Source organism: Macaca mulatta, chromosome 19, assembly GCF_049350105.2.
Source record: "Macaca mulatta isolate MMU2019108-1 chromosome 19, T2T-MMU8v2.0, whole genome shotgun sequence".
NCBI lineage: Eukaryota > Metazoa > Chordata > Mammalia > Primates > Cercopithecidae > Macaca > Macaca mulatta.
Genome location: NC_133424.1, coordinates 68,696,905 through 68,718,248, shown reverse-complemented (window position 1 = coordinate 68,718,248; position 21,344 = coordinate 68,696,905). Strand labels below are relative to the sequence as shown.

At 42.1% G+C, this 21,344-nt stretch overlaps 2 protein-coding genes across 14 annotated transcripts in view; one reads left to right on the top strand and one right to left on the bottom strand.

Moving 5' to 3' along the window:
• The window catches only part of LOC704549 (uncharacterized), a 49,757-nt gene that overhangs the window by 2,201 nt on the left and 26,212 nt on the right, over positions 1-21,344 (bottom strand). The window contains exons 1-6 of one of the 9 annotated variants that reach the window (XR_013409720.1): positions 12,306-12,443; positions 11,839-11,909; positions 7,922-8,048; positions 7,567-7,659; positions 2,713-4,349; positions 1,132-2,182 (exon numbers count right to left, since the gene is read on the bottom strand). Coding sequence is in view for 4 of the 9 variants with exons in the window: in XM_077979965.1 (XP_077836091.1) it covers positions 3,244-4,349; positions 6,433-6,501; positions 7,567-7,659; positions 7,922-8,048; positions 11,839-11,847 (1,404 nt within the window). In the remaining 5 variants the exon portion in view is untranslated. Of the gene's footprint in view, positions 1-1,131; positions 4,350-6,432; positions 6,502-7,566; positions 7,660-7,921; positions 8,049-11,838; positions 11,910-12,305; positions 12,696-21,344 lie in introns of those variants that run through there. The other 8 variants (XR_013409721.1, XR_013409722.1, XM_077979965.1 and 5 more) reach the window with 8 other exon arrangements.
• The window catches only part of ZSCAN5A (zinc finger and SCAN domain containing 5A), a 130,433-nt gene continuing 121,770 nt past the window's right edge, over positions 12,682-21,344 (top strand). For all 5 annotated transcript variants that reach the window (XM_077976266.1, XM_077976254.1, XM_077976265.1 and 2 more), the window contains exons 1-2: positions 12,682-12,830; positions 13,385-13,510. The gene's annotated coding sequence lies outside the window, so the exon portion shown is untranslated. The remainder of the gene's footprint in view (positions 12,831-13,384; positions 13,511-21,344) is intronic.

Here is a 21,344-nt window from a genome sequence, read left to right as displayed (position 1 = left end):
GAGACCCCATCTCTAAAAGAAACAGAAAAATTAGCCAGGTGTGGTGCCATGTGCCTGTATCCCAACTACTTGGGAGGCTGAGGTGAGAGGATCATCATTTGAGCCCAGGAGTTCAAGGTTACAGTGAGCTGTGATCATGCCATGCACTCCTGCCTGGTCTACAAAGCAACACATTGTCTCAGTTTACTCTTATTGGCAGCAGATGACTTGCCATTGGCAAACTTGTGCTATGAGCCAGAACTATAGATTTCTGAAGATCAATCTCCGCAGATACTATTATAAACCTTCTACCCATATGGTAGTTATGGCTCTCCTTGCTTTTGATGCCAAGAGCTATCACCTGGCTGCTGCCATTATTCTGAGATCCTATCATTCCCATTGCAACTAGAGAGCCCAATTCCCTAACAGCACCTCTTGCAGCCAGCTCTCGCCTAGGGACAGCCACTATCGGCCATCTCCATGATACTTGTTCTCCCTTCTTGTATATCCACTTCTTTTGATCCTGTCCTCATTTGTCATGGCAGTTCTGCTATCTCCATTTTTTTAATGAGAACCAATGCTTTTTCCAAGCTTCAAAAACTGTTCCAGTATCCATTAGAAGCATATTTTTCTCTTGCCAGTGTGTTAATCTTGTCATACAGTGACCTCATAGCAGAAAACTCTCCCCTATTCAACTTTGTATTCTACTCCCTGATGCAGCAGTCTCAGCATCTGCTCCCACGTATACTCTTCTGGTTCTTGCTTGTACGTTAGCCAGGTCCTACAGCTCCTTTGGTGTCTGAATCCAGTTCTTACCACAGCAGTCCCAGAACTTCCCCAGTTTGGGGTTGCTGAAATTTGACCCATTATTGATTTGGGGGAAAGATATGTGGAAGAAAGCATTGTTTTAAAGGGAGCATAGACGGTATAGGGAAATCTGGGGATCTGAGCAAGGTGCTCGAATGCACGTGCTAAGAAGTCTACATCCTGACTCAGAGTTGCCACTTCTTCCCCATTAAGTTTTTCCTCCTAAGATTGAAAGTAAAACAAAGGTCCCTACATTTATCACTTTCATTCAACACTGTCCTGGAGGTCACACAGCAATTGCAATAAGAGGAGAAAAAAAAAAAAAAGGACAGCATGAAGACCAGAAATGAATAAACTTTCTATTTGCAGATGACACCATTGCTTATGAAAAAAATCAATAAATCTCTATGACAACTCCAAGAATAAGTGAAATGTTCCAGACAACATGCAAGATAAATGTACAAAACTCAACGTATTTTCATGTACAAGTAGCAAACAACTGGAAAAGTAAAAGACAAACCAATTTACATATTGTGAAAATGTCTACGAATAAGCTTAAGAAAATACATTCAAGATCTCTATATAGAAAATTCCAGGATATTTCTTTTTTTTCTTTTTTTGAGGCAGAGTCTCACTCTGTCGCCTGGCTGGAGTGCAGTGGTGCGATCTTGGTTCACTGCAAACTCCACCTCCCAGGTTCAAGTGATTTTCCTGCCTCAGCCTCCTGAGCAGCTGGGATTACAGGCGCCAGTCACCACGCCCACCTGATCTCAGGTGATCCGCCTGCCTTGGCCTCCCAAGGTGCTGGGATTACAGGCATGAGCCACTGCGCCCGGCCTACTACAGAGTATTTCTGAGAAAAATTAAAGGAGACTGAAATAGAAGTTATGCTAAGGTTACAGACTGGAAGTCACCGCTGTTAAGTGTCAGTTCTCTTCAGATTTATCTGCAGAGTTGATGCAATCTCAGTTATAATACTGACAGGCTTTTTGGTAGGAACTGATAAGGTGACTCTGAACATTTATTAGAAAATGCAAATAAGCTAGAGTAGTGAGGCCAATTTTTATTTTATTTGTATTTTATTTTTTAACCCAGGAAAGCATCACTAGGATTTTTTTTTTTTTTTTTTTTTTTTTTTTTTTTAAGAGACAGGGTCTCATTCTGTCAACCTGGCTGGACCACAATGGTGTGATCACAACTCACTGCAGCCTTGAACTCCTGGGCTCAAGCGATCCTCCCACCTTAGCCTCCGAGTAGCTAGGACTACAGATGGGTGCGCCACCATGCCCAGCTAATTTCTAAATTTTTTTTGTAGAGACAAGGTCTTGCTATGTTTCCCAGGCTGGTCTTGATCCTCTGGGCTTAAGTGATCCTCCCGCCTGGGGCTCCTAAAGTGCTGGGATTATAGGCATGAGCCACCATGCCCAGCCTAGAGTTTGTTAAAATAACAACAAAACTGGAAGACTTAGACTACCAAATTTCAAGACTTCCTCTAAAGCTATAATTAAGACAATGTGGAACTGCTGAGAAGACAGAGATTGATGAAAGAGATTATTTCAGAAGGGTACCCATGATAATTGACTTTTGCAAAAGGTGCCAATAACAACATGAGGAGGAAAATGAAAGACATCTCCCAAAACTGGTGTCACTGTGGGTCAATAATACAGGGGAAAATATAATTCAACCTTTACCTCCTCCATTATCCATAATAAAAACATGAAATAGATCTAACTGTAAAGGGTAAAAATACAAAACAGCTATAGAAAACATGTAAGAAATTCTACATAGGCTCAGCATAGAATAAATAATACTTCTTAGAAGATAAAAAGCATAACTAGGTCAGGCATGGTGGCTCACGCCTGTAGTCCCAGCACTTCGGGAGGCTGAGGCAGATGGACTGCTTGAGCTCAGGAGGTCGAGACAAGCCTGGACAACATGGGGAAACCTAGTCTCTACAAAAAATATAAAAATTAGTTAGGTGTGGTGGCATATGCCTGTAGTCCCAGCTACTTGGGAGGCTGAGGTGGGAGGATCGCTTGAGCCCGGGAGGCAGAGACTGCAGTGAGTCATGATTGTGCCACTGCACTGTAGCCTGGGTGACAGAGTGAGACCCTGTCTGAAAAATAAATAAAAGCATAACCATTAAAAAATGTGATTAATTGGATGTGATCAAACTTAAAAGCTTTTGTTTTATCACCATTATGTAAGTGAAAAGGTAGGTTACAGAATAGAAAATATTTCTAAAATCTGGTGAACTCTCATAACTGGACATGAAGAAAAACCTCTAATTTAAAAAATAATCAGCAAGACTTCAACACACACTTCACAAAAAATATATATCAGTAGTCAAGGGAAGGCATTTTTAAGTTAAATCAAAAGTACAATGAAGTATCATTCCATACAAACTAAGTACTGGTGATGATATGGAATAATCAGAATTAACATTTTGAGTTTTTGTTATTTGCTAACTTTTCCATTACACATTCTACAGTGTCGAGTAAGGTGAGAGCTGCATCTAAAGGACTTCCCGCACTGACTGCACTGAAAGGGTTTTTCACCAGTATGAATTCTATTATGTTGACAAAGTGTGGAGGAAGTATTAAAGGCCTTCCCACAGGCATGGCATTTATAAGGTTTCTCTCCAGTGTGTGTTCTCTTATGAGTAACAAGGGAAGAGTGCGCACTGAAGGCTTTTCCACATTCCTTGCATTTATACGGTTTCTCTCCACTGTGGGTTCTCTTATGAGTAACAAGGGAAGAATGGGCGCTGAAGGCCTTTCCACATTGCTTGCATTCATAGGGTTTCTCACCAGTATGAACTCTCCTGTGCAGAGTGAGCTGCATGACACGACAAAAGGTCTTTTTGCAGTCCTTACGTTGATACGGTTTTTCTCCAGTGTGAGTTCTCCAATGTTCAATCAGGGAAGACAGGCGCACAAAAGATTTCTTACACTTACTACACTCATAGGGTTTTTCTCCAGAATGAGTTTTCTGATGTCTAATGAGCTGGGCACTTTGAGTGAAGGCTCTGCCGCACTCCTTACATTCATATGGCTTTTCTCCACTATGAATTCGCTGGTGATCCATAAGGGCTGAGGAACGGCTGAAGGCCTTTCCACATTCACTGCATTCATGGAACTTTTCTCGCGTATGTGTACTCTGATGCTGTGTGAGATGAGTCATCTGGCTGAAGGTTTTCCTACCTTCCTTACATTTGTAAGGTTTCTCACCCATGTGAATTCTCTCATGCTGGGTAAGGTGTGCCCTCTGGCTGAAGGTTTTACTACATTCGTTACATTTATAGGGTCTCTCTCCCGTGTGGATTCTTTGATATTGAATGAGAGTTGACCGACGAGTGAAGTGTTTCCCACAATCTAAACACTGATTGCATTTCTTTCGTGTGTGATTTCTCTTACGGAGAGTAAGCTGTGTATTGTGGCAGTATACATTTCCACATTCCTTACATATGTTTCTTGTACATTTTATCACTGTGTCAAACTGAGATAATACTTCATTAATAGCCCTCTTTGCAGATAACTCCTTAATCTCTGCACCTGGTGTATCTGAACGGGGAAAAAAAATCAATGAACAGAAGCAAGTTAAACTAATGTAACACGCCCGCCTTTTATCTTTTCAAACCCACTTTAGGCACCTACTCAAGAAATTAAGCTACCAGTTTTTAAGGTTATATTGATAAGAATGCTTATTGAAATAATATGGAAACAAACTAGGTGTCCCTCATCATTAACCATGGTATATCTCTATCTGTAGTACTACTCAGCTACTAAAAAGATTGAACTTCAGCTGTTTTCTGACCTGCAGGATAATGTATTCAGTGAAAAGAACAAGATGCAGACTTATGTGCTAAGTTATACCACAAGTTTCAAAACACAGAAAAGTAAATGATAGTTTCTGTATACGCATTAACCGGAGGAATTAATGTGTCCAGACAGAAGGCACCTCCAGTTAGTTTACTGCAGAAAACAATTTGACATAATATAGAAACAATAAAATCAATCATATAATCAGGGGCAGACAGGGCATGAATTCTCGTTGATACAGACATTTTGAGATTGAAGAGATCGCTAAGCAAACAGGAAAAATAAGAGGGTCAAGTGCAGGCTGCAAGGAAACAGATTTAGAGCTTAAGAAAACATGTACTGTGGGGAACTGCAGAAGCCAAAATGGCATTACAGGAAGGCTGATCAACATGATCAAAAATTAAAGAAAGGCAATAGGATTTGCGACAAAGACGAACATAATACCCTTCTAACCTGTAGTTATTTTTACTGTTTAGGAGCTAAAGGGCAGAGATGCTGGCTGTGCTTGATGTAAAAGTTAAGAACAGAACCGTGGTCAATTACAAATGACTGAGTCTGGCCTGTTCTTCATGCACTAAACATGTGGGAATCCCAGTTTTTTCCAGATTGAACTGTGTATGTAGACAGTGGAGAGGGCTAACCTCATGAAGGGTGCAAGAGGAGCTGGTTTTACAGGGGACCTCCACCACAAGGCCTAATGATTTTTAAAATGAACTCAAATAAAAGATTATTACCAAATGTGACGATTCAAGCTCATTGTTCTACATCCTTTGCACCACAGAAATATCCATTTTAGCAAGAACCATAAATTAGTCAGATACCAACTACCTTTCAATGTTGTCTTACTCTAATGTCTTGGTCTTACTTTGGTTACCTTTTCTTCATGAACAGTGAGGCCCTGGAATTCTAACACAGGATGTTTTCTGTTTCTCCTGCTACCAATCAATCAGTCCTTCTCTGCTATCCATAGGCAATTCACTTCTTCCATTCCTAAGGGTCCATCACCACAAAACATACAGAAAACACGTTCATCTCCAATTCTGAATTACTATTGAGATCCAGTTACATATTTCTAATGTACAGTTCAAGACATATCTTAATTCTAACATTCCCTAAATAAATATAGCAGAAATGTACTTCATTTCCTCACTTTCTGTAACTTTAAATATCACCAAGTTTTGAAGCTAAAACTCTACTAACTCCCACACACCAAAATAACCCGTTTTAATCAGTTTCTACCAGTTAATTAGTTTCTACTTTGCACAAGGTTTGTGGAAGCAAGTCTTAATCCCCTCACTCAAATGTAAACTCACTGCAAGTTTCTATACTTTTAAACAAACTCAGAAAAGAACACAGCAGGCTTTGAGACTGTTCTCCTAAGAAAGGTGTGCTTCCAAGGTTGGCCCGATTGACCTCTAAGGAACTTGGGTTTCAAGAGAGTTTCTACCATTCCCGGGAACTGGTACAAGCGACTTACCACACCTAAACTATTTGTGCAGATGATGTGGTTTATGCAGAACACCTACTTTCGTTTTGAGAGTCTGGATTTTCAGCATACACTAGGCAGAGGGTACCTTTATGGCTTCCCTAAGTAAAATTCCTTGGCACTAAGTCTAATGTTATCTAGCTGCTATCATCTCACACATACCACACAAGTTGCTGCTAGAGGAATTAAGTACCTCCTTTGTGACTCCACTGGGAGAGGAATCTCAGAAGCACATTCCTGATTTCCTCCAGACCTTGCCTTATGAGCTTACCTTTGCTGATTTTGCTTTATATCTTTTGCTAAAATAAAACTTAGCCATTGTGCAGTCAAGAATTTAACCTTTTCCAAAGAGAGGTCTAGTCTTTGCCCTTAGCTCCTGGGAGGTAATCTCTGACACCTTGAAATATCCTGCATGATAAAAGTGTCTCTATTTGCCTATGGGCGTTGGACCACACCAGAGAGTCAAATTATGTGATTTATGTGGGGCTCCAGGTCACATGATATTAGGGCGACCTCCAGAAGGGCTAGAGCCTGAGGTGAGACATGAGCAGTCAGCCATGTCTACATGATGGTGCCCTAATGAGGAGTCTGGATACCAAGGGTCAGGTAGACTTCCTTGGTTGGTCAAACACTGTGCATATTGCCACACATCATTGTTGGGAGGAGTTAACACTGTCCATGACTCCACTGTAGGGGCATAAATGGAAGTCCTCCTAGACTCTGCCCATGTCTTTTTCCTTGGCTGATTTTAACGTGTATCCTTTCATGGTAATAAACTGTAACCATGAGTATAACAGCTTTCAGTGAGTTCAGTAAGTTCTGTGAGTCCTCGTGAATTATCAAACCTAATTATCTTGGGGACCTTTGGATTTGCAATTCATGTCAGAATTCAGGGTGGTCTTGGGGATCCCCATACTTTTCAGCTGGCATCAGAATGATGGTGTTCTTCTAGACTATTCACTAACTTTGCAGGCATGAATACAACAATATCATGACTCCTGTGACTACTCCTAGTAAGTCCTTGAACCTGGAGGTGGTCTTGGGGACTCTCAACAGTTGATTAGTTTTAAAAAAGGAATGAATGTTAATGAATAAATGACCAATGAATATACCCATTCAAACAATCAGACCACTATATAAGTCATTTTACAGTAAAGAAAACAACAGTATCAAAGAATCAAATAAAAAAAAAGTTGGAGAAACAGGATACTGAGTTTAAAAAGAAGCTTACCATAGACAAAGAGGAAAGACACACCTGTAATTTCTGAGCCCACAGGCATTTATAAAAGTAGATATAAATGGTGGGTGATCAGTATCCTTTTAGGAACTCAAACTCAAGAAGCCTCAATGTCTACATGTGTATGGAACAGTGGAAGACAGCATCCTTCACATCTTAAAGGTGCTTTGCCCTCTAGAACTGGTATGCCTTTCATATACATGGCTTACCCCCGCTAGTTGGTTCTTCATACTCACCTGGCAATGGGACTCTTATCTCTTCTTTCCCCATTATCCAAGGCAGTTTCCTTTTCTCCAACAGTGAAATCACAGATTTAGAAATGGAAAGTCCTGTGAAAATAAATAGAAAGAACTGGCTATGCTCTGGTTACTCAGGTATTCTGACAGATCAACACTGTAATCAAAACACAAGCCATTATAAAAACAAAAAAATTAGAATATCTGGCAGATAGGATAAAGAAAGCTGCTCACTTCAATTTCCACATCTCATGTAAATTCTGAATCTCACCAAAGACTTCCAGTATTTAAAAAAAAAAAAAAAAAAAAAAAGACACGCTCAAGACATGCTGAATAAAGGGCTTTAAGCACTTACCCAGCCAGACCAGGTTCTGATAATTCTCCAACATCACAGTTGTGTACAAATCTCTCTGAGCAGGGTTCAGGAATCCCCACTCTTCCTTGGAGAAGTCAATGGCCACATCTTGGAATGTCACTGATCCCTGAAACGACAAACACTTTCTTAGAAGAGTCCAAGTAAATAACTGGAAGTTGGGAGGAGCTGATAAGGACTCTGCGTCTTGTAAGAGCAGTTTATTTAAGTTGCTGAAGAACAATACTGTGAAATAGTGTTTGCTAAAATTTGGGTATAGAAAAATACTTAATAAGGGAAACATTCAAGATGAACAGGGTGATTCAAAAAACATTGAATAATTTAAGAAATGTATTGCCCAGAGACTGTGTATCCATGTATTCAAAACCAATTTGTAAAGGAACTATCACAGTTGATTTCATAATCTTACATATTCATAGTATGACCACACATTGACTTTGTCGAAAGCCAGTCATGATCAATTCTATCATGGATCTTTAGTGTGAGCATCAGAATAACTTACAAATTACTTTTTTGCTGAAACAAAATATAGTCTCCTTTCTTTAAATCTGGATTGGACCTACAATTTGCTTTAATCAACAGAATGTGACAGAAGTAACACTAACTAGTTCCAGGTGAAAGCTTTAGGAAGGATTGGCATCTTCTGTTTTGCCCTCATAGGGGCTCATCACACATAAGAAAAGCCAATGAGACATTGCCAATGGCGAGTGAGGGATTCTGAGACTACATCAAATAAAGCTGAGGAACTCAGCTAGCAGCAAACAACAGTGGCCCAGATATATGACTCCAGCTAGTCTAGCTAAATATAAAATATATGAATGAAGAAGCCATCCTGGGGATTCAGGCCCCAGCAGGCATCATAGGATCAGAGATTAATCATTCCCACCCTGTCGAGTTCAGTGTGGATTCCTCACCCATAGAATCATACGAAATAAAGTAGTCCTTGCTCTTGCAGCTACATTTTAGGGTAGTAGATGTAATGGTCCGAAAACTGCAGCAGATGTGTTATTATTTCACCTTATTTGCTTCCATCAGGTGTGCAACAGAAGCAAGGAAGAAGGTTTCATCCTCAGCTACTTTTGAAGAAGCTGGGAAGAACTGAGGATGCCCAGCCTATGGTTAGTTTTCCTTTCCAATATCCTGGGACTTCATCAACTCATAATACAACTATGATTCCCAATTACTCCAATCATATACAGTTGCCCTGTGTCATCCTTTCCAGATACACCCCTGCACCATCTGCAACAACAGTACAAAGGTCAAAAGCTATTGAAACTTTATTGTACTAAACATGAGGCAGAGAAGGTTCCTCTTTTCTCACTTGAATGTGGGGTTTAAGAAATCAGTATCGCTGGGTGCAGTGGCTCACACCTATAACCCCAGTGTTGCTGGACTAAGCTGAGGGTCAGGCTGCTATTTATTGAGGCCCAATAACGAGATGCAGATGAACTGGGGAGGAAGGGAGTTTTTATTTCTGTAGCCAGTTACAGGGAGAAGACCTGGAAATTACTGCCAGACCAACTCAAAATTACAAAGTTTTCCAGAGCTTATATACCTTCTAAGCTATATATCTACGTGTAGGTATGCATTCATCTAAAGACAAGTGATTAACTTCTTTTAATCTATAACCAAAGACTGAGTCTTGAAGACCTTCCTCTGGAGCCTCAGTAAATTTACTTAATCTAAATGGGTGTAGGGTGCTGGAGTGATTACCCTTATCTTGTCTCCTGCTAAACCACGGTGGTTTGGGGAGTTCCTTCAGACCTCCAATAAACTTATTTGTGGAGGCGCAGGGAGTTTCTTCAGACCCCCCAGTAAAACTTGTTTCATCCTAAATGGGTCCAATTAAGAATCCCTTCATTATTTTGTCATGCTTTAAGGCCCAGGAAAGGCCAAGGCAAAACTCTTGGTGGGCTTTTGTTACATTCCAGCCGCTGTATAAGGGTACTGGCTTTTAATATTTAACCTGTCCGTCAGTACTGAAACAGCTGTTACGGAGACCTGTGTTTGGCGAGACGTGGCCTGCCACACCAGCACTTTGGGAGGCCAAGGCAGGAGGACTGCTTGAGCCCAGAAGTTCAAGACAAGCCTGGGCAACACAGCAAGACTTCGTCTCTACAAAAAAATTAAAAAATTAGCCAGGCATGGTGGCTCACACCTGTAGTCCCAGCTACTCAGGAGGCTGAGGCAGGAGGACTGCTTGAACCTAGGAGGTTGAGGCTGCAGTAAGCCATGATCAATATGATGAATTCATGTCCAATATGATCAATTTACACAAACAATCCACCCATTAGCAGATCCCTGATCAAGAAACTGAGTATTACCAGCACCTCCAAGATTCCCCAAGATTGCTTCAAGACACACCTCTTGCTATCCTGAATTCTGTCACCATAAATGAGGAAGACTACAATATTTTTAATGAATATTTTTTCTTGATATTCTTCAGATGCCAGTATTTTCTTTTTCTTTTAAGAGAGAGGGGTCTTGTTATGCTGCCCAGGCTGCAATGCAGTGGCTTTTCACAGGTGTGATCACACTGCACTACAGTGCTGAAATGCTGGGCTGAAGTGATCCTCCTGCCTCAGCTTCCCAAGTTGCTGGGACTACAGGGGTGCCCAGATGCCAGTATTTTTTCTACAACTGTATCTTCTAAAAGATTACCAAAAGATACAGGTTGAATATCCTTAATCTGAAATGCTTCAAAATCCAAAACAGAATGAGTAAGGAAAATACTGCCTGTTTTCCTAAAAGAAAGAAAATACAGGCTGGGCGCAGTGGCTCACGCCTGTAATCCCAGCACTTTGGGAGGCCGAGGCAGGCAGATCATGAGGTCAGGAGATCGAGACCATCCTGGCTAACACTGTGAAACCCCGTCTCTACTAAAAATACAAAAAAAAAAAAAAAAAAAAAATTAGCCGGGCCTGGTGGCGGGCGCCTGTAGTCCCAGCTACTCAGGAGGCTGAGGCAGGAAAATGGCCTGAACCTGGGAAGCGGAGTTTGCAGTGAGCCGAGATTGTGCCACTGCACTCCAGCCTGGGCGACAGAAGGAGACACCGTCTCAAAAAAAAGAAAAGAAAGAAAATATAAGTTTCCCCTTTGAGAAGAAAATCTATTTTTCAAACAAAACGTCTTGGTGTCTACACTTAGCAGGCTAAGAATCAAATCTGGTTGTATTTGCACAAAATTTCAGAGACCATGCAAACACCCTGAAGAGAACTCTATTTTGGGAAATATAGCCAGCTCATCCATCTTGTCCCTTGCAGCAGACTTCTTGTTCCTCATTTACAGAAAGCCAATAGGTTTTTCCCAGAATTCCACAGATGAAGCCTGTGACTTTATTTTAAGCTGCCCAACTTCAAACTGGAACCTTTGATCCAAAACACTATCTTTGACTAATGTCCTAATAAATGGCCTGACTTTGTTAACCTGGACTTCATGCTCGAGACATCAATCACATTCCCATTCCTCCAAATTTCCAAAGGCAGATTACCGTAACTGAGCCTAAACCACTCACTAGCATTTTCTATGCTGCGTCCTCTCAGTCTGGAGCAGTAAAGAAAGTCAAAGATGACGGAGTATTCACCTCTACTTCAAGAAGATGACAGTCCCCGGATAAAGGCTCTCGTCTTCTCCAGGGAAAGTATCTTTGACCCACCACATAGTGCTTAAAAGAAGACTGGTGACAGTGGAGATTCCGATTAATTCATTCAGTGAATAAAGGAACACTAAAGTACAGGACATGGACTCTGAGAGGTCCCGATAGTCCCATGTGTTGCTGAATGAAAAGACCTGAACCTTGTCTCGGTGTCAGTCTTTACCATCCAAGTAAGCAAAAGTAGATGTGCCCAGGACTTAAAACCTATGATGTTGCACGAAAAGAAGATAAAACAAAAACTTACCTGAGACATGGCTAATGACCACTGCGCTGGAACAGTGTCCTGAACAGTGACCGGGTCCTGGAAATGCAGAGCTAAGGAGAAGGAAGAAAACTTCAGTGACTAGATTCTCGAACCCACTGCCACCCATTTTCAACCACGTTCCTAACAAACTCCAAGAACGAAAGATTTCACGGTCAAAAGAAAACACTGTTTAGCGTGCAGCTCTGGTTTCTAAAACTGTAACTGGGCCTTTTTCAATGCTCCAGTCGCCTACTCTGGGATAGAACCATTCACACAAAGAGTAATTTTAATAATGCCCTCCGTGTACACAAACGCCAACACACAGATCACGCGCGCATTGTTGTCAGGCACCCGCCCCCTCCACACTCAGGCCGGGTCGCCTGCACTGATCCCTGGGCCTCCAGCCATTCGCCGGCCACTCCTCCCCGGAGTGCCTCTGAGACAGACCGCCCCAACGCAACACAAACCTCATAATGGCCCAGGCTCCGCGTGGCGCTGGGAAAATACCGTCCAACAAAAGAGAAACGGCGACGCTGCCCACTCACGTGTCCTTGGAGCCCGCCAACCTGAAGCAGCTGCCGCACCGCGTGTGCCGAGTGGTTTCTGGGAGTAGGCGAGGACTCGCAGTGCGCATGTGCAGCCTCACGCCCCCGCTCCCAGAGACTGGACTACAGAGGCGTCCTTGGCTAAGAGACAAGCTACCTGGGGCACAAAGTACGCATGCGTACTGTCGTCCCGTAGGCCCTCGACGCCGAGCGCGGTGGAGGCGGTTCCGCTGGTGATTGAGTACGCGTGCGTGAGCTCGGCGTTGGGGGCGTGGCTTTGTGCCCGTTGGAGGTGTTGAGAGAACGCTGCGCCTGCGCACAGAGAACCAAGCGGTTGCCTTCTGAGGGCTGAATCGTGGGAGGCTTTAAGAGGTGGGGAAAGGCCTATGATAATACATTGGCGTGGACATGTGCGTCTTAAGTTTGGGAAAGTGTTTGTTATTAGAGGTGAGTGGGACCGCCGGGCGTCTGCTTTGGTGTATCTGATAGGCCCCATTCTCTGTGAGGTTAGGCCCATTCTCCGTGAGGTTGTGTGATTTGATGTGTGACCCTAAGTGCATCTCTGTGGGTGTTTTGTTGACACTTGAGCTGTAGAGTGTGTCTGCTGTGTGACTTTTTATTGTTTAATCTTTATGAGCTTCAGTTGCTCTTGTGGCAATGGAACAATATTTCTCAGCTAATGGTGTTGTGAGGATTAAGTGTTCATAAATGTGCCTGGCACAAAATAAGCAATGAATGGAGAAATTGTGCTTCAGTGCATTATTTAGATTACGGGCTTCCGGGTCATTTGATTCTACTTTGTCATTGTTTTGAGCTATTTATCAACTCACATTGCGGATCGCCGATGGCAGTTCAAATTACTTCTTGTTTATACAAAAGTAAATTGGAGAAGGCTCAGTTTACTTCCCTCCTCCATCTCCATTTGGGAGGAGGCCAGTTTTTGCCTCTTTTGCTGCTGCACATCATTTTAATTAAATTTTTTTGTTGTTGTTGTTAAACAGCGTCTCACTCTATTGCCAACACCGACGTGCAGTGGCACCATCATAGCTCACTGCAGCCACAACCTCTTGACATCCTGGATTGAAACTATCTTCCTGCCTCAGCCTCCTGAGTAGCTGGAACTACAGGTGCGCACCACCATGCCCGGCTAATTTTTTAAGTATAGGTGAGATCTCACTATGTTACCCAGGCTGGTCTCAAACTCTTGGCCTCAAGTGATCCTCCCACACTGACCTACCAAAGTGCTGCAATTACAGGCATGAGCCACTGCAGCCAGCCACTTTAATATTCTTGATCTATAAATATTACTTTTTTTTCGGCTAGAGGAAGTGTTCTCTTATGAGTTAGTTCACGTCACCAGTTTTTCTCATTAATGAGTTAAGTAAAATCTTCAAGCTGTGTTTTTCGCTTATTAGAGTGCCTTGTGATTTTTTCCTGATAGCTGAATGTGATGTACTTGGTAAAATAAGCTGCATGATAGGTCTTTAGTAACATGGTGATAAGATTTGGTTGTGAGAGGGGAAGTGTTCTATAGTCTGCAAAATCATATAAACTTAGGCACATTAAAATTTTAAAGAGTTTATTTAAGCAGACAGCAGTTCATGAATTGGGCATTGCCAGACCACATGCAGCTTAGGGCCCCTCTGAAGAGGCATGAGGGAAAGGCTTTTACAGGCTGAACTCAGAAACAAGACAAAGAAAATACTTGATTGGTTAGTGTAGAGCCTTATTTGGCTCATTCCAGTGGAAAGCCAATAGTAGGAGGTTAATTGGTGGTTTCTGATTGGTTAAGGCCAGTTACACTGAGTTGGGTTTGGGTTTGCTTAGGTTAAGAATTCAGGATACTGGAGCCATCTCAGCCTAATGACCTCCCAATTAATGGTTTCAAGAAGTCTTAATGGTAAGGTTTCAGCCTTTTGTTTTGTTTTGTTTTTTGTTTTTTTGAGACTGCGTCTCGCTCTGTCACCCAGGCTGGAGTGCAATGGTGCAATCTTGGCTCACTGCAAGCTCCGCCTCCCGGGTTCATACCATTTGCCTGCCTCAGCCTCCCGAGTAGCTGGGCCAACAGGCATCCACCACCATGCCCAGCTAATTTTTTGTATTTTTAGTAAAGATGGGGTTTCACCACGTTAGCCAGGATGGTCTTGATCTCCTGACCTCATGATCCGCCAGCCTTGGCCTCCCAAAGTTTTCAGTCTCTTATCCTGTGCCCAGGGACTATGAATTTCACAAGTGCTTCTCAGTAAAACCTTCCTTCCCCTTAAGTGGGACAGGATGGCAAGAGGGGACCAGAGTTTATTTTCCTTCTTCTAAGTCATTTGGACACTGATAAAACGGTTCTGGTAAAATGGTTTCTCTCCAGAGCATTGAACAGAATGCTCTGGTATATTTCAAAATGGCTACTCTTCCTCTTCCCCTGCCAGAACCAGCTGGGGACTTTTCTCAGATCTTCACTGTGAGAACCTGCTAGAGTCCTTGGAGATGAAACTCACAAAAGTGTAAAGATAGAAACCATATAAGCCAGGAGAGACTGGGGGACTATATTCAGCATCCTTAAATAAAAGAAGTGCCATTCTTGGGAGGCCCATAGGAGGGATTCCTGCTTCTCAATTGTAGGATATTGAGCAGCATCCCTGATCTCCAGCCACTAGATGCTAGGTGCAAACCTGCTAACACTCTCCAGCCCCCACAACCAGTTGTAATGAACAAAAATAATTCCAGACACTGCCAAACTGGGGGCATTATATTAAGTGAAATAAGCCAGGGACTGAAAGACAAATATTACATGTTCTCATTCATATGTGGGAGCTAAAACTGTGGATCTCCTGGAGGTAGAGAGTTGACTGGTGGCTTCCAGAGGCTGGGAAGGGACAGGGGAAGAAGAGAGGTTTGTTCCCAGGTACAAAAATACAACTGGACAGAGGGGATAAGATCTAGTGTTTGACAGTACAATACAACAACTATAGCTAGCAATATTTTGTGGTATAATTCAAAATTGCTGGAGGAGAGGAATTGGAATGTTCCCAACATGGGTGAAGGTTTGGGGTGATGAAGTCCCAATTGTCCTCGTTTATTGTTATACATTGTATACATGTATCAAAATACTGCATGTACCCCCAAAATATGTATAAGTATTGTGTAATGATAAAGTCTGTGTCGGGGCCTCTGTATACTTACAGCTGAGAGCTGGGCTTTGCATGCATGAGGCAAGATCACCAGACATTTACCAAACAGCAGTGACTGTGTTTTATTATTCCTCACTCTCCAAACTTGTTAACACATAGCAGTGACTATGAACAGTCCCTTAACACCCTTGGCATCCAGCTCAGTCGTTGAACGTAGCCAGACAAAAACAGACACATCACAGACAGTGGAGAAAGAGGAGAAAAAAGGCCCCCTGACTTCTCATCCAAAAAAATGAAGGTCTAACACTAATGGAAAATTGTCTGTAAGGTGCTGAAGAAAAAAAAAAAAAAACACTTCATGCTATATCCTATGAAAATATCCTTCAAAGATGAGGATGAAAATCAAGGTAATCTTAGAAACATGCAAAGCTATGAGAATTTTTATTGCCCACAACCTACACGACCACCAGTTCTAAAGGAACTCCTTCCGTCTGTGCAGGAATCATAGTGCAGGTCCAGGGATGAACCTGAGAAACAGTAAAGGAGTATATATAAAAGACAACATTTTCTTTCCTGATGGAATTGCTGTAAAACACTACAGACTCTTGAAAGGACAATAACCCCATAGGCAGTTTTTATACTGTAGGCAAAAGTAAAAATTACAAGAATTGCACGAAGAAGGATATGGGGTAAATGGAATCAGTTATACACTCTTGGTTTTCTCCTCACTGAGACTGAAGAGGAAGTAAATGAATTTTACAATATGTGAAGCCAGAAAATTAACTTTCCCCTCAGGGCTTAGTATAATGTAGCACCCTGCCACGCTCTCCCCCCTTCCCCCACCCTAATATTAACAGCCTGTGCTCCTTCTGTGCTCAGTGAGCCTTATCTATACTCCCCAGTTTCACATTCCTTAGAGCTCTGCGAATTCTTGCTTACCTCCCAGCACAGCTGCAAGGTCATAAGATTGATAAGTATATGTTACAGAACCATGTATTTCCGGGGATGTAAGATATGGGGTAACAACTGCCTTTCTTCTCGCTTCTGTAAGTACGCTCCTGCATCACGTAATTCCCACCACTGACTGTTTAAAAGGTGGCTGCTGCCTTTGTTCAGGGCTCAGACTTTCCTGGATGCTAGTCCTACTGAGCCAGGTGATCACCTTAATAAAGGCTCTCCTGAACTCTGTTCGGTCTCTCCCAGCTCTGATTGTCCCGCTACAAGACAGTTATCAAATCCTCCATCTGCATAACTCCATCAGCAGACCCTGCATTTACCTTCTGGGACAATTTGGTACTTTCCCTATATTTTTCTCCCTGTCTCATCCTTTCATGTATTTATTGCATATCTTAAAGTAGATGTTTTTCACCAAGTACACACTGGTGTCTGGTATTAATGAGGCTGTCAGTAAATAATATTGGCACCACAGAAAATAAATGTACGTCTATTCTTTGTCTTTTCCCAAATACTAATCTGTAAATTTATTTAGGTTGTGGCTTCAGGTCATCATAATCATTACCTTCTTCCCAATCCTGATTCAAACCTTGACCCATAATAGGTGCTTCATACCTAAACATATGAAGGAATAAAGAATGGATGCATATTCTAAGTTAATAAATAATCAGGAACAAATACATGGAAGGATCAGTACTGCCAGTTTAAACACACACAAACTGCGCTTCAAACATCCTGCACTATTTGCCAATAAACACAGTCTGGACCCAAAGTTCAAGTTGGAATTTTCTGTTATAAATTGTTTTATCAAAATTGTTTTACAGAGCTTGGTCTTGGGCTATTTTTGTTACTTTATTTTTTAATTTATTTTTTCCAGTGTTTTCTTGTATCTCTACAATGTTTTAAGCATCAGCCAAGTCAGCGTAAAACAGTAAAAATTGGAAAAAAAAAATTGACATGATCTTCAAAATCATGGTGTATACAGTAAAATAAATGAACCTGACAGTAAATAAGCAAATAGAAATATAGCGTGTGACACTGTAATATTAGAACATTTTGATCATACTGTTACTGCCACATCACCTAAGACATTTGGAGGCAGTTTTATACAATTTTGATAGTTTGGGTAAGTTTTGATTTAAGCAATAATCTATAATGAGAAAAAGTTCACATTTATTACCCAGGGTTACTCAATGCTAGAGGCTTCATGTGGAGCTTCTGAAATTATGTATGGGAGACCCGTGGAGCTGTCAATCAGGAACGAAATGCCCCATGTCATGATTACTATCCTGAATAGAAAAACCACATTGGGTTTCAAATATGAGTGTCACACCCACATTTCCTCCGAAATACAGGTGCTGGTTTACAACTAAGGTGCTTTCTACATGAACATATTTAATGTTAGGGGCCTCAGTTTTGGGGATGTAGCCAGGATTTACTTAAGTGAAGGCTGAGGATTTCCTGGGGAAATACCAGAAACGTTGTCTTGTATATGACACAGTAGATTGGAACAAGATTTTCTAATATGCATAGTTTAGGGAATCACATTTTAACTCTGTCCCTAAAACACGGTCTTTCAGGGAAGTCAATAAGGTGGTCCACACTAACATGCCATTATTAACTCACCTTGACCTTAGGATTGAAGAATGACTTGGGGAAAAACTGAATGGGAAGGTGGGAGGTGTAGAGGTGTGGGCTCTTCTGACTCTCTAAACCTGCTTTCTCATGTTAAACGTCTATCCATGGGGAACGATCCCAGGGAACAACAGATTGGACCTAACTAGGATCTCTCTTGGAGTGGATCAGACTGATGATCTCCATCATCCAAACAGTTCCTGAATAAAAAAGAAGAGGGTGTCACCTATTTCAATGTGACATGGACCCCACCACTACATCTTAAAGACACTGTGTTATTCCAGCAATAATGCCCCTGTCCATCAATGCAACTGGTGTTTTCATTCCTCATCTTACTTCGTTTGTCTTAAGTGCATTCAACTGATGCTTTATTCTAGAGACTCTGTTCCTTTCACTTTTACATGGCCATCTTTACCTTGTTTTGTCACCGTACTCTTTTAAAAAACCAACTTTTAAAATGTTAAATTGTGGTAAAATACAAACAAATTGGCTTAACCATTTGTAAGTGTTCGGTTCAGTAAATAGGCACGTTATTGTGCAACCATCACCACCATCCATCTCCAGAATGTTTTTCTCTTTGCAAAATTGAAACTCTGTAAACATTAAAACGCAACTCTTCCTATTCTCCTGCAACCACCACACTACTTTCCCTCTCTATAAATATTTCTATACTGGGTACCTCCTATGACTGGATCATACAATATTTATCCTTTCATGCCTGACTTTTACTTAGTATAGTACCCTCAAGGTCCATCCATGTGGTACCATGTATTAGAACTTCCTCTCTTATAAGAGTCATTAATATTCCATTGTATGTAGAGAGCACATTCTGTTTATCTGTTCATCAATGGACACTTGGGCAGCTTCCACCTTTGGGCTGTTGGATGCCCTAATACTCTTGCTCCCACTGCTCAATATCATTTTTAAAACAGCAAAACTGTCATGTGCAGCCAACTTGGGGGAAACTGGAAGAAATTAAGTGAAAGAAGCCCAGCCCAGTAAAACAGTGGTACCAAATAGTCTTAATACACAGAAGAGACCATTGAACCACTGCACGCATGCACTTGCTAAATATTACAATATTTTCACTCTCATTTTCTCACCTCTCATATTCTTCCTCTAGTTACACCGTAGTATCCGTTACACTTGATAATCCCAGCTTACCTGTATATGCTTCTCCACCAGCTCTCTCTGCCTCAATGCATGACACCAACACATGCCTACTATTCTTTGCCTGAAACCTCAGGCATATGTATGTGCCTTCTTCCTCATCCATGCCTAATACAATGGTTCTCAGCTGGGGTAAACTGTGCCCACCTCAAGGAGAAATTAACAGTGACTGCAGACATTTTGAGTTGTCACACTTGAGTATGCTACTGACTCCAGTGGGCAGGGCCCAGGGATGATGCTAAGCTTCCTACAATGCACAGGACAGCCCTCTTCCCTCTGAAAATGTATTATGTGGCCTACAATGTCTATCGTGTAATAGATCAAAACACTGCCATCTGGCAAAGACCCTCTCCTCGATCAGACTTGACTTAGGCTTCCCTGAGCCCTCTTCCTGACTAGGCCTGGACTTTGGACATCTGTGTCCATCCTTGCTGCACCCAGTTTCAACATGCATAATGAGGATCCCCCCCATCCTTGATACCTGATCAGGTTTCTCATCTTCTGCTGTTAATGTCTAAGTCTTTGGCCTGCCTTTAGCAAGGATTCTACTCTTGATATCTAATCAAGTTGCTCTTTGTAATTTCCCACCCACTGACCACCTTACTCTGATAATTGGCTACAAAAACCCAACTATTATTGCTATCTTCAGAGTTGAGTTTGGTCTCTCTCCCCTGTTGCAATTGTCGTGAATATTCTTCCTCACCGTTGACACAAGTGTCAGAATATTTTTTCTTTTACATCTAACAATCTCACATTCACGCTCAGCATCTAAGGATAAATGTTTATTTTTTCACCGAAATTCTTTCAACCATCCTGCATGATCACTTAAATCTGCCTTAGCTTCTATGGGATCTCATGTCTCTCTCTGTCTCTACAATGCCCCAGTAATCACATTCATTTGCATTATGTTTGTCTGGCTTAATCTGTCTCTCTGAGTAGAAGCTTTGTTAAAACACCACACTATGGGCACCTGTGGTCCCAGTTACTTGGGAGGCTGAGGCAGGAGAATGGCGTGAATCCGGGAGGCGGAGCTTGCAAGTGAGATCGTGCCACTGCACTCCAGCCTGGGCGACAGAGCGAGACTCCGTCTCAAAAACAAACAAACAAAAAACCCCCACGCTATCCACCAAAGCATACCCAAGCGCAGGGCATAAAGAAGGCACTCCACCAGTCTCTTCACCCCATCCCTTCTTCAGTTTCAGGTCCCACTTCCTTACCTGACTTTGGGTAAGAAAGTGTAATGACATCTTCAATCCCTCAACACAACTTCATCTTGCAAACGTCTCAGGTCTGTAAAATTATTGCTGGGAAAAGGAATCCCTTCAATCCAGATAGATTCACCAGCCATCTAAAGAAACACCACAGCCTTCCCAGGTTCGTAGTCATTGTACCTGTGCAATCTTAGAGGCACCACTTGTTCTGCGACAAGTGCAAAGGATAGAGAGAATGGGACAGAGCAGGCCAAAGTTCATTTTGATACAGCTTCGATAACTGGAGGATCCCCAGGCTTTTTGGTCTGGTGCTGATAGGATTAATGACATGGACACATCTGGAGTAGTTTTAAGGAGTGAAAAGTGTAATAGGCAAGAAAGAAGGAAGAAAGACGAGAACATCTCCCCCGTGCTGAGACAAGGGACAGGAACAAAGACAGACCCTGTGCACAGCAGAAAGGCAGTCCCTTATATCGGGAGGCTGGAGGAGGCGATGTCTGGTTTGCATAGGGCCCAAAGGATTGGTTTGACCAGGTGTGTTATTCATGTAGACTGAGAAAAACCAGGCCCTCCCACCTTCGCCCTTTAATATGCAAATGTGGGTCGCCATGATGGTTTGAACACATGGTGTTATTTGGAGGTGGCCATCACACTTTGCACAGGTGGTAACTAGGAGAAGATGGTGGGAAACACCATACTGAGTGGATCCAGTTTCTAGTGGCCAGCATTTGCATATCAAAGCTTGTCAGCCCCGCCCTTGAAGCCGCCTTTTTGGTCAGAAGAGAGATTGTCTGGGGGTTATTTCTTATTACAGGAGAATCTCCACCTTTCCCCTTACTGTATGCCTAAAATGATTTCTTAATAAC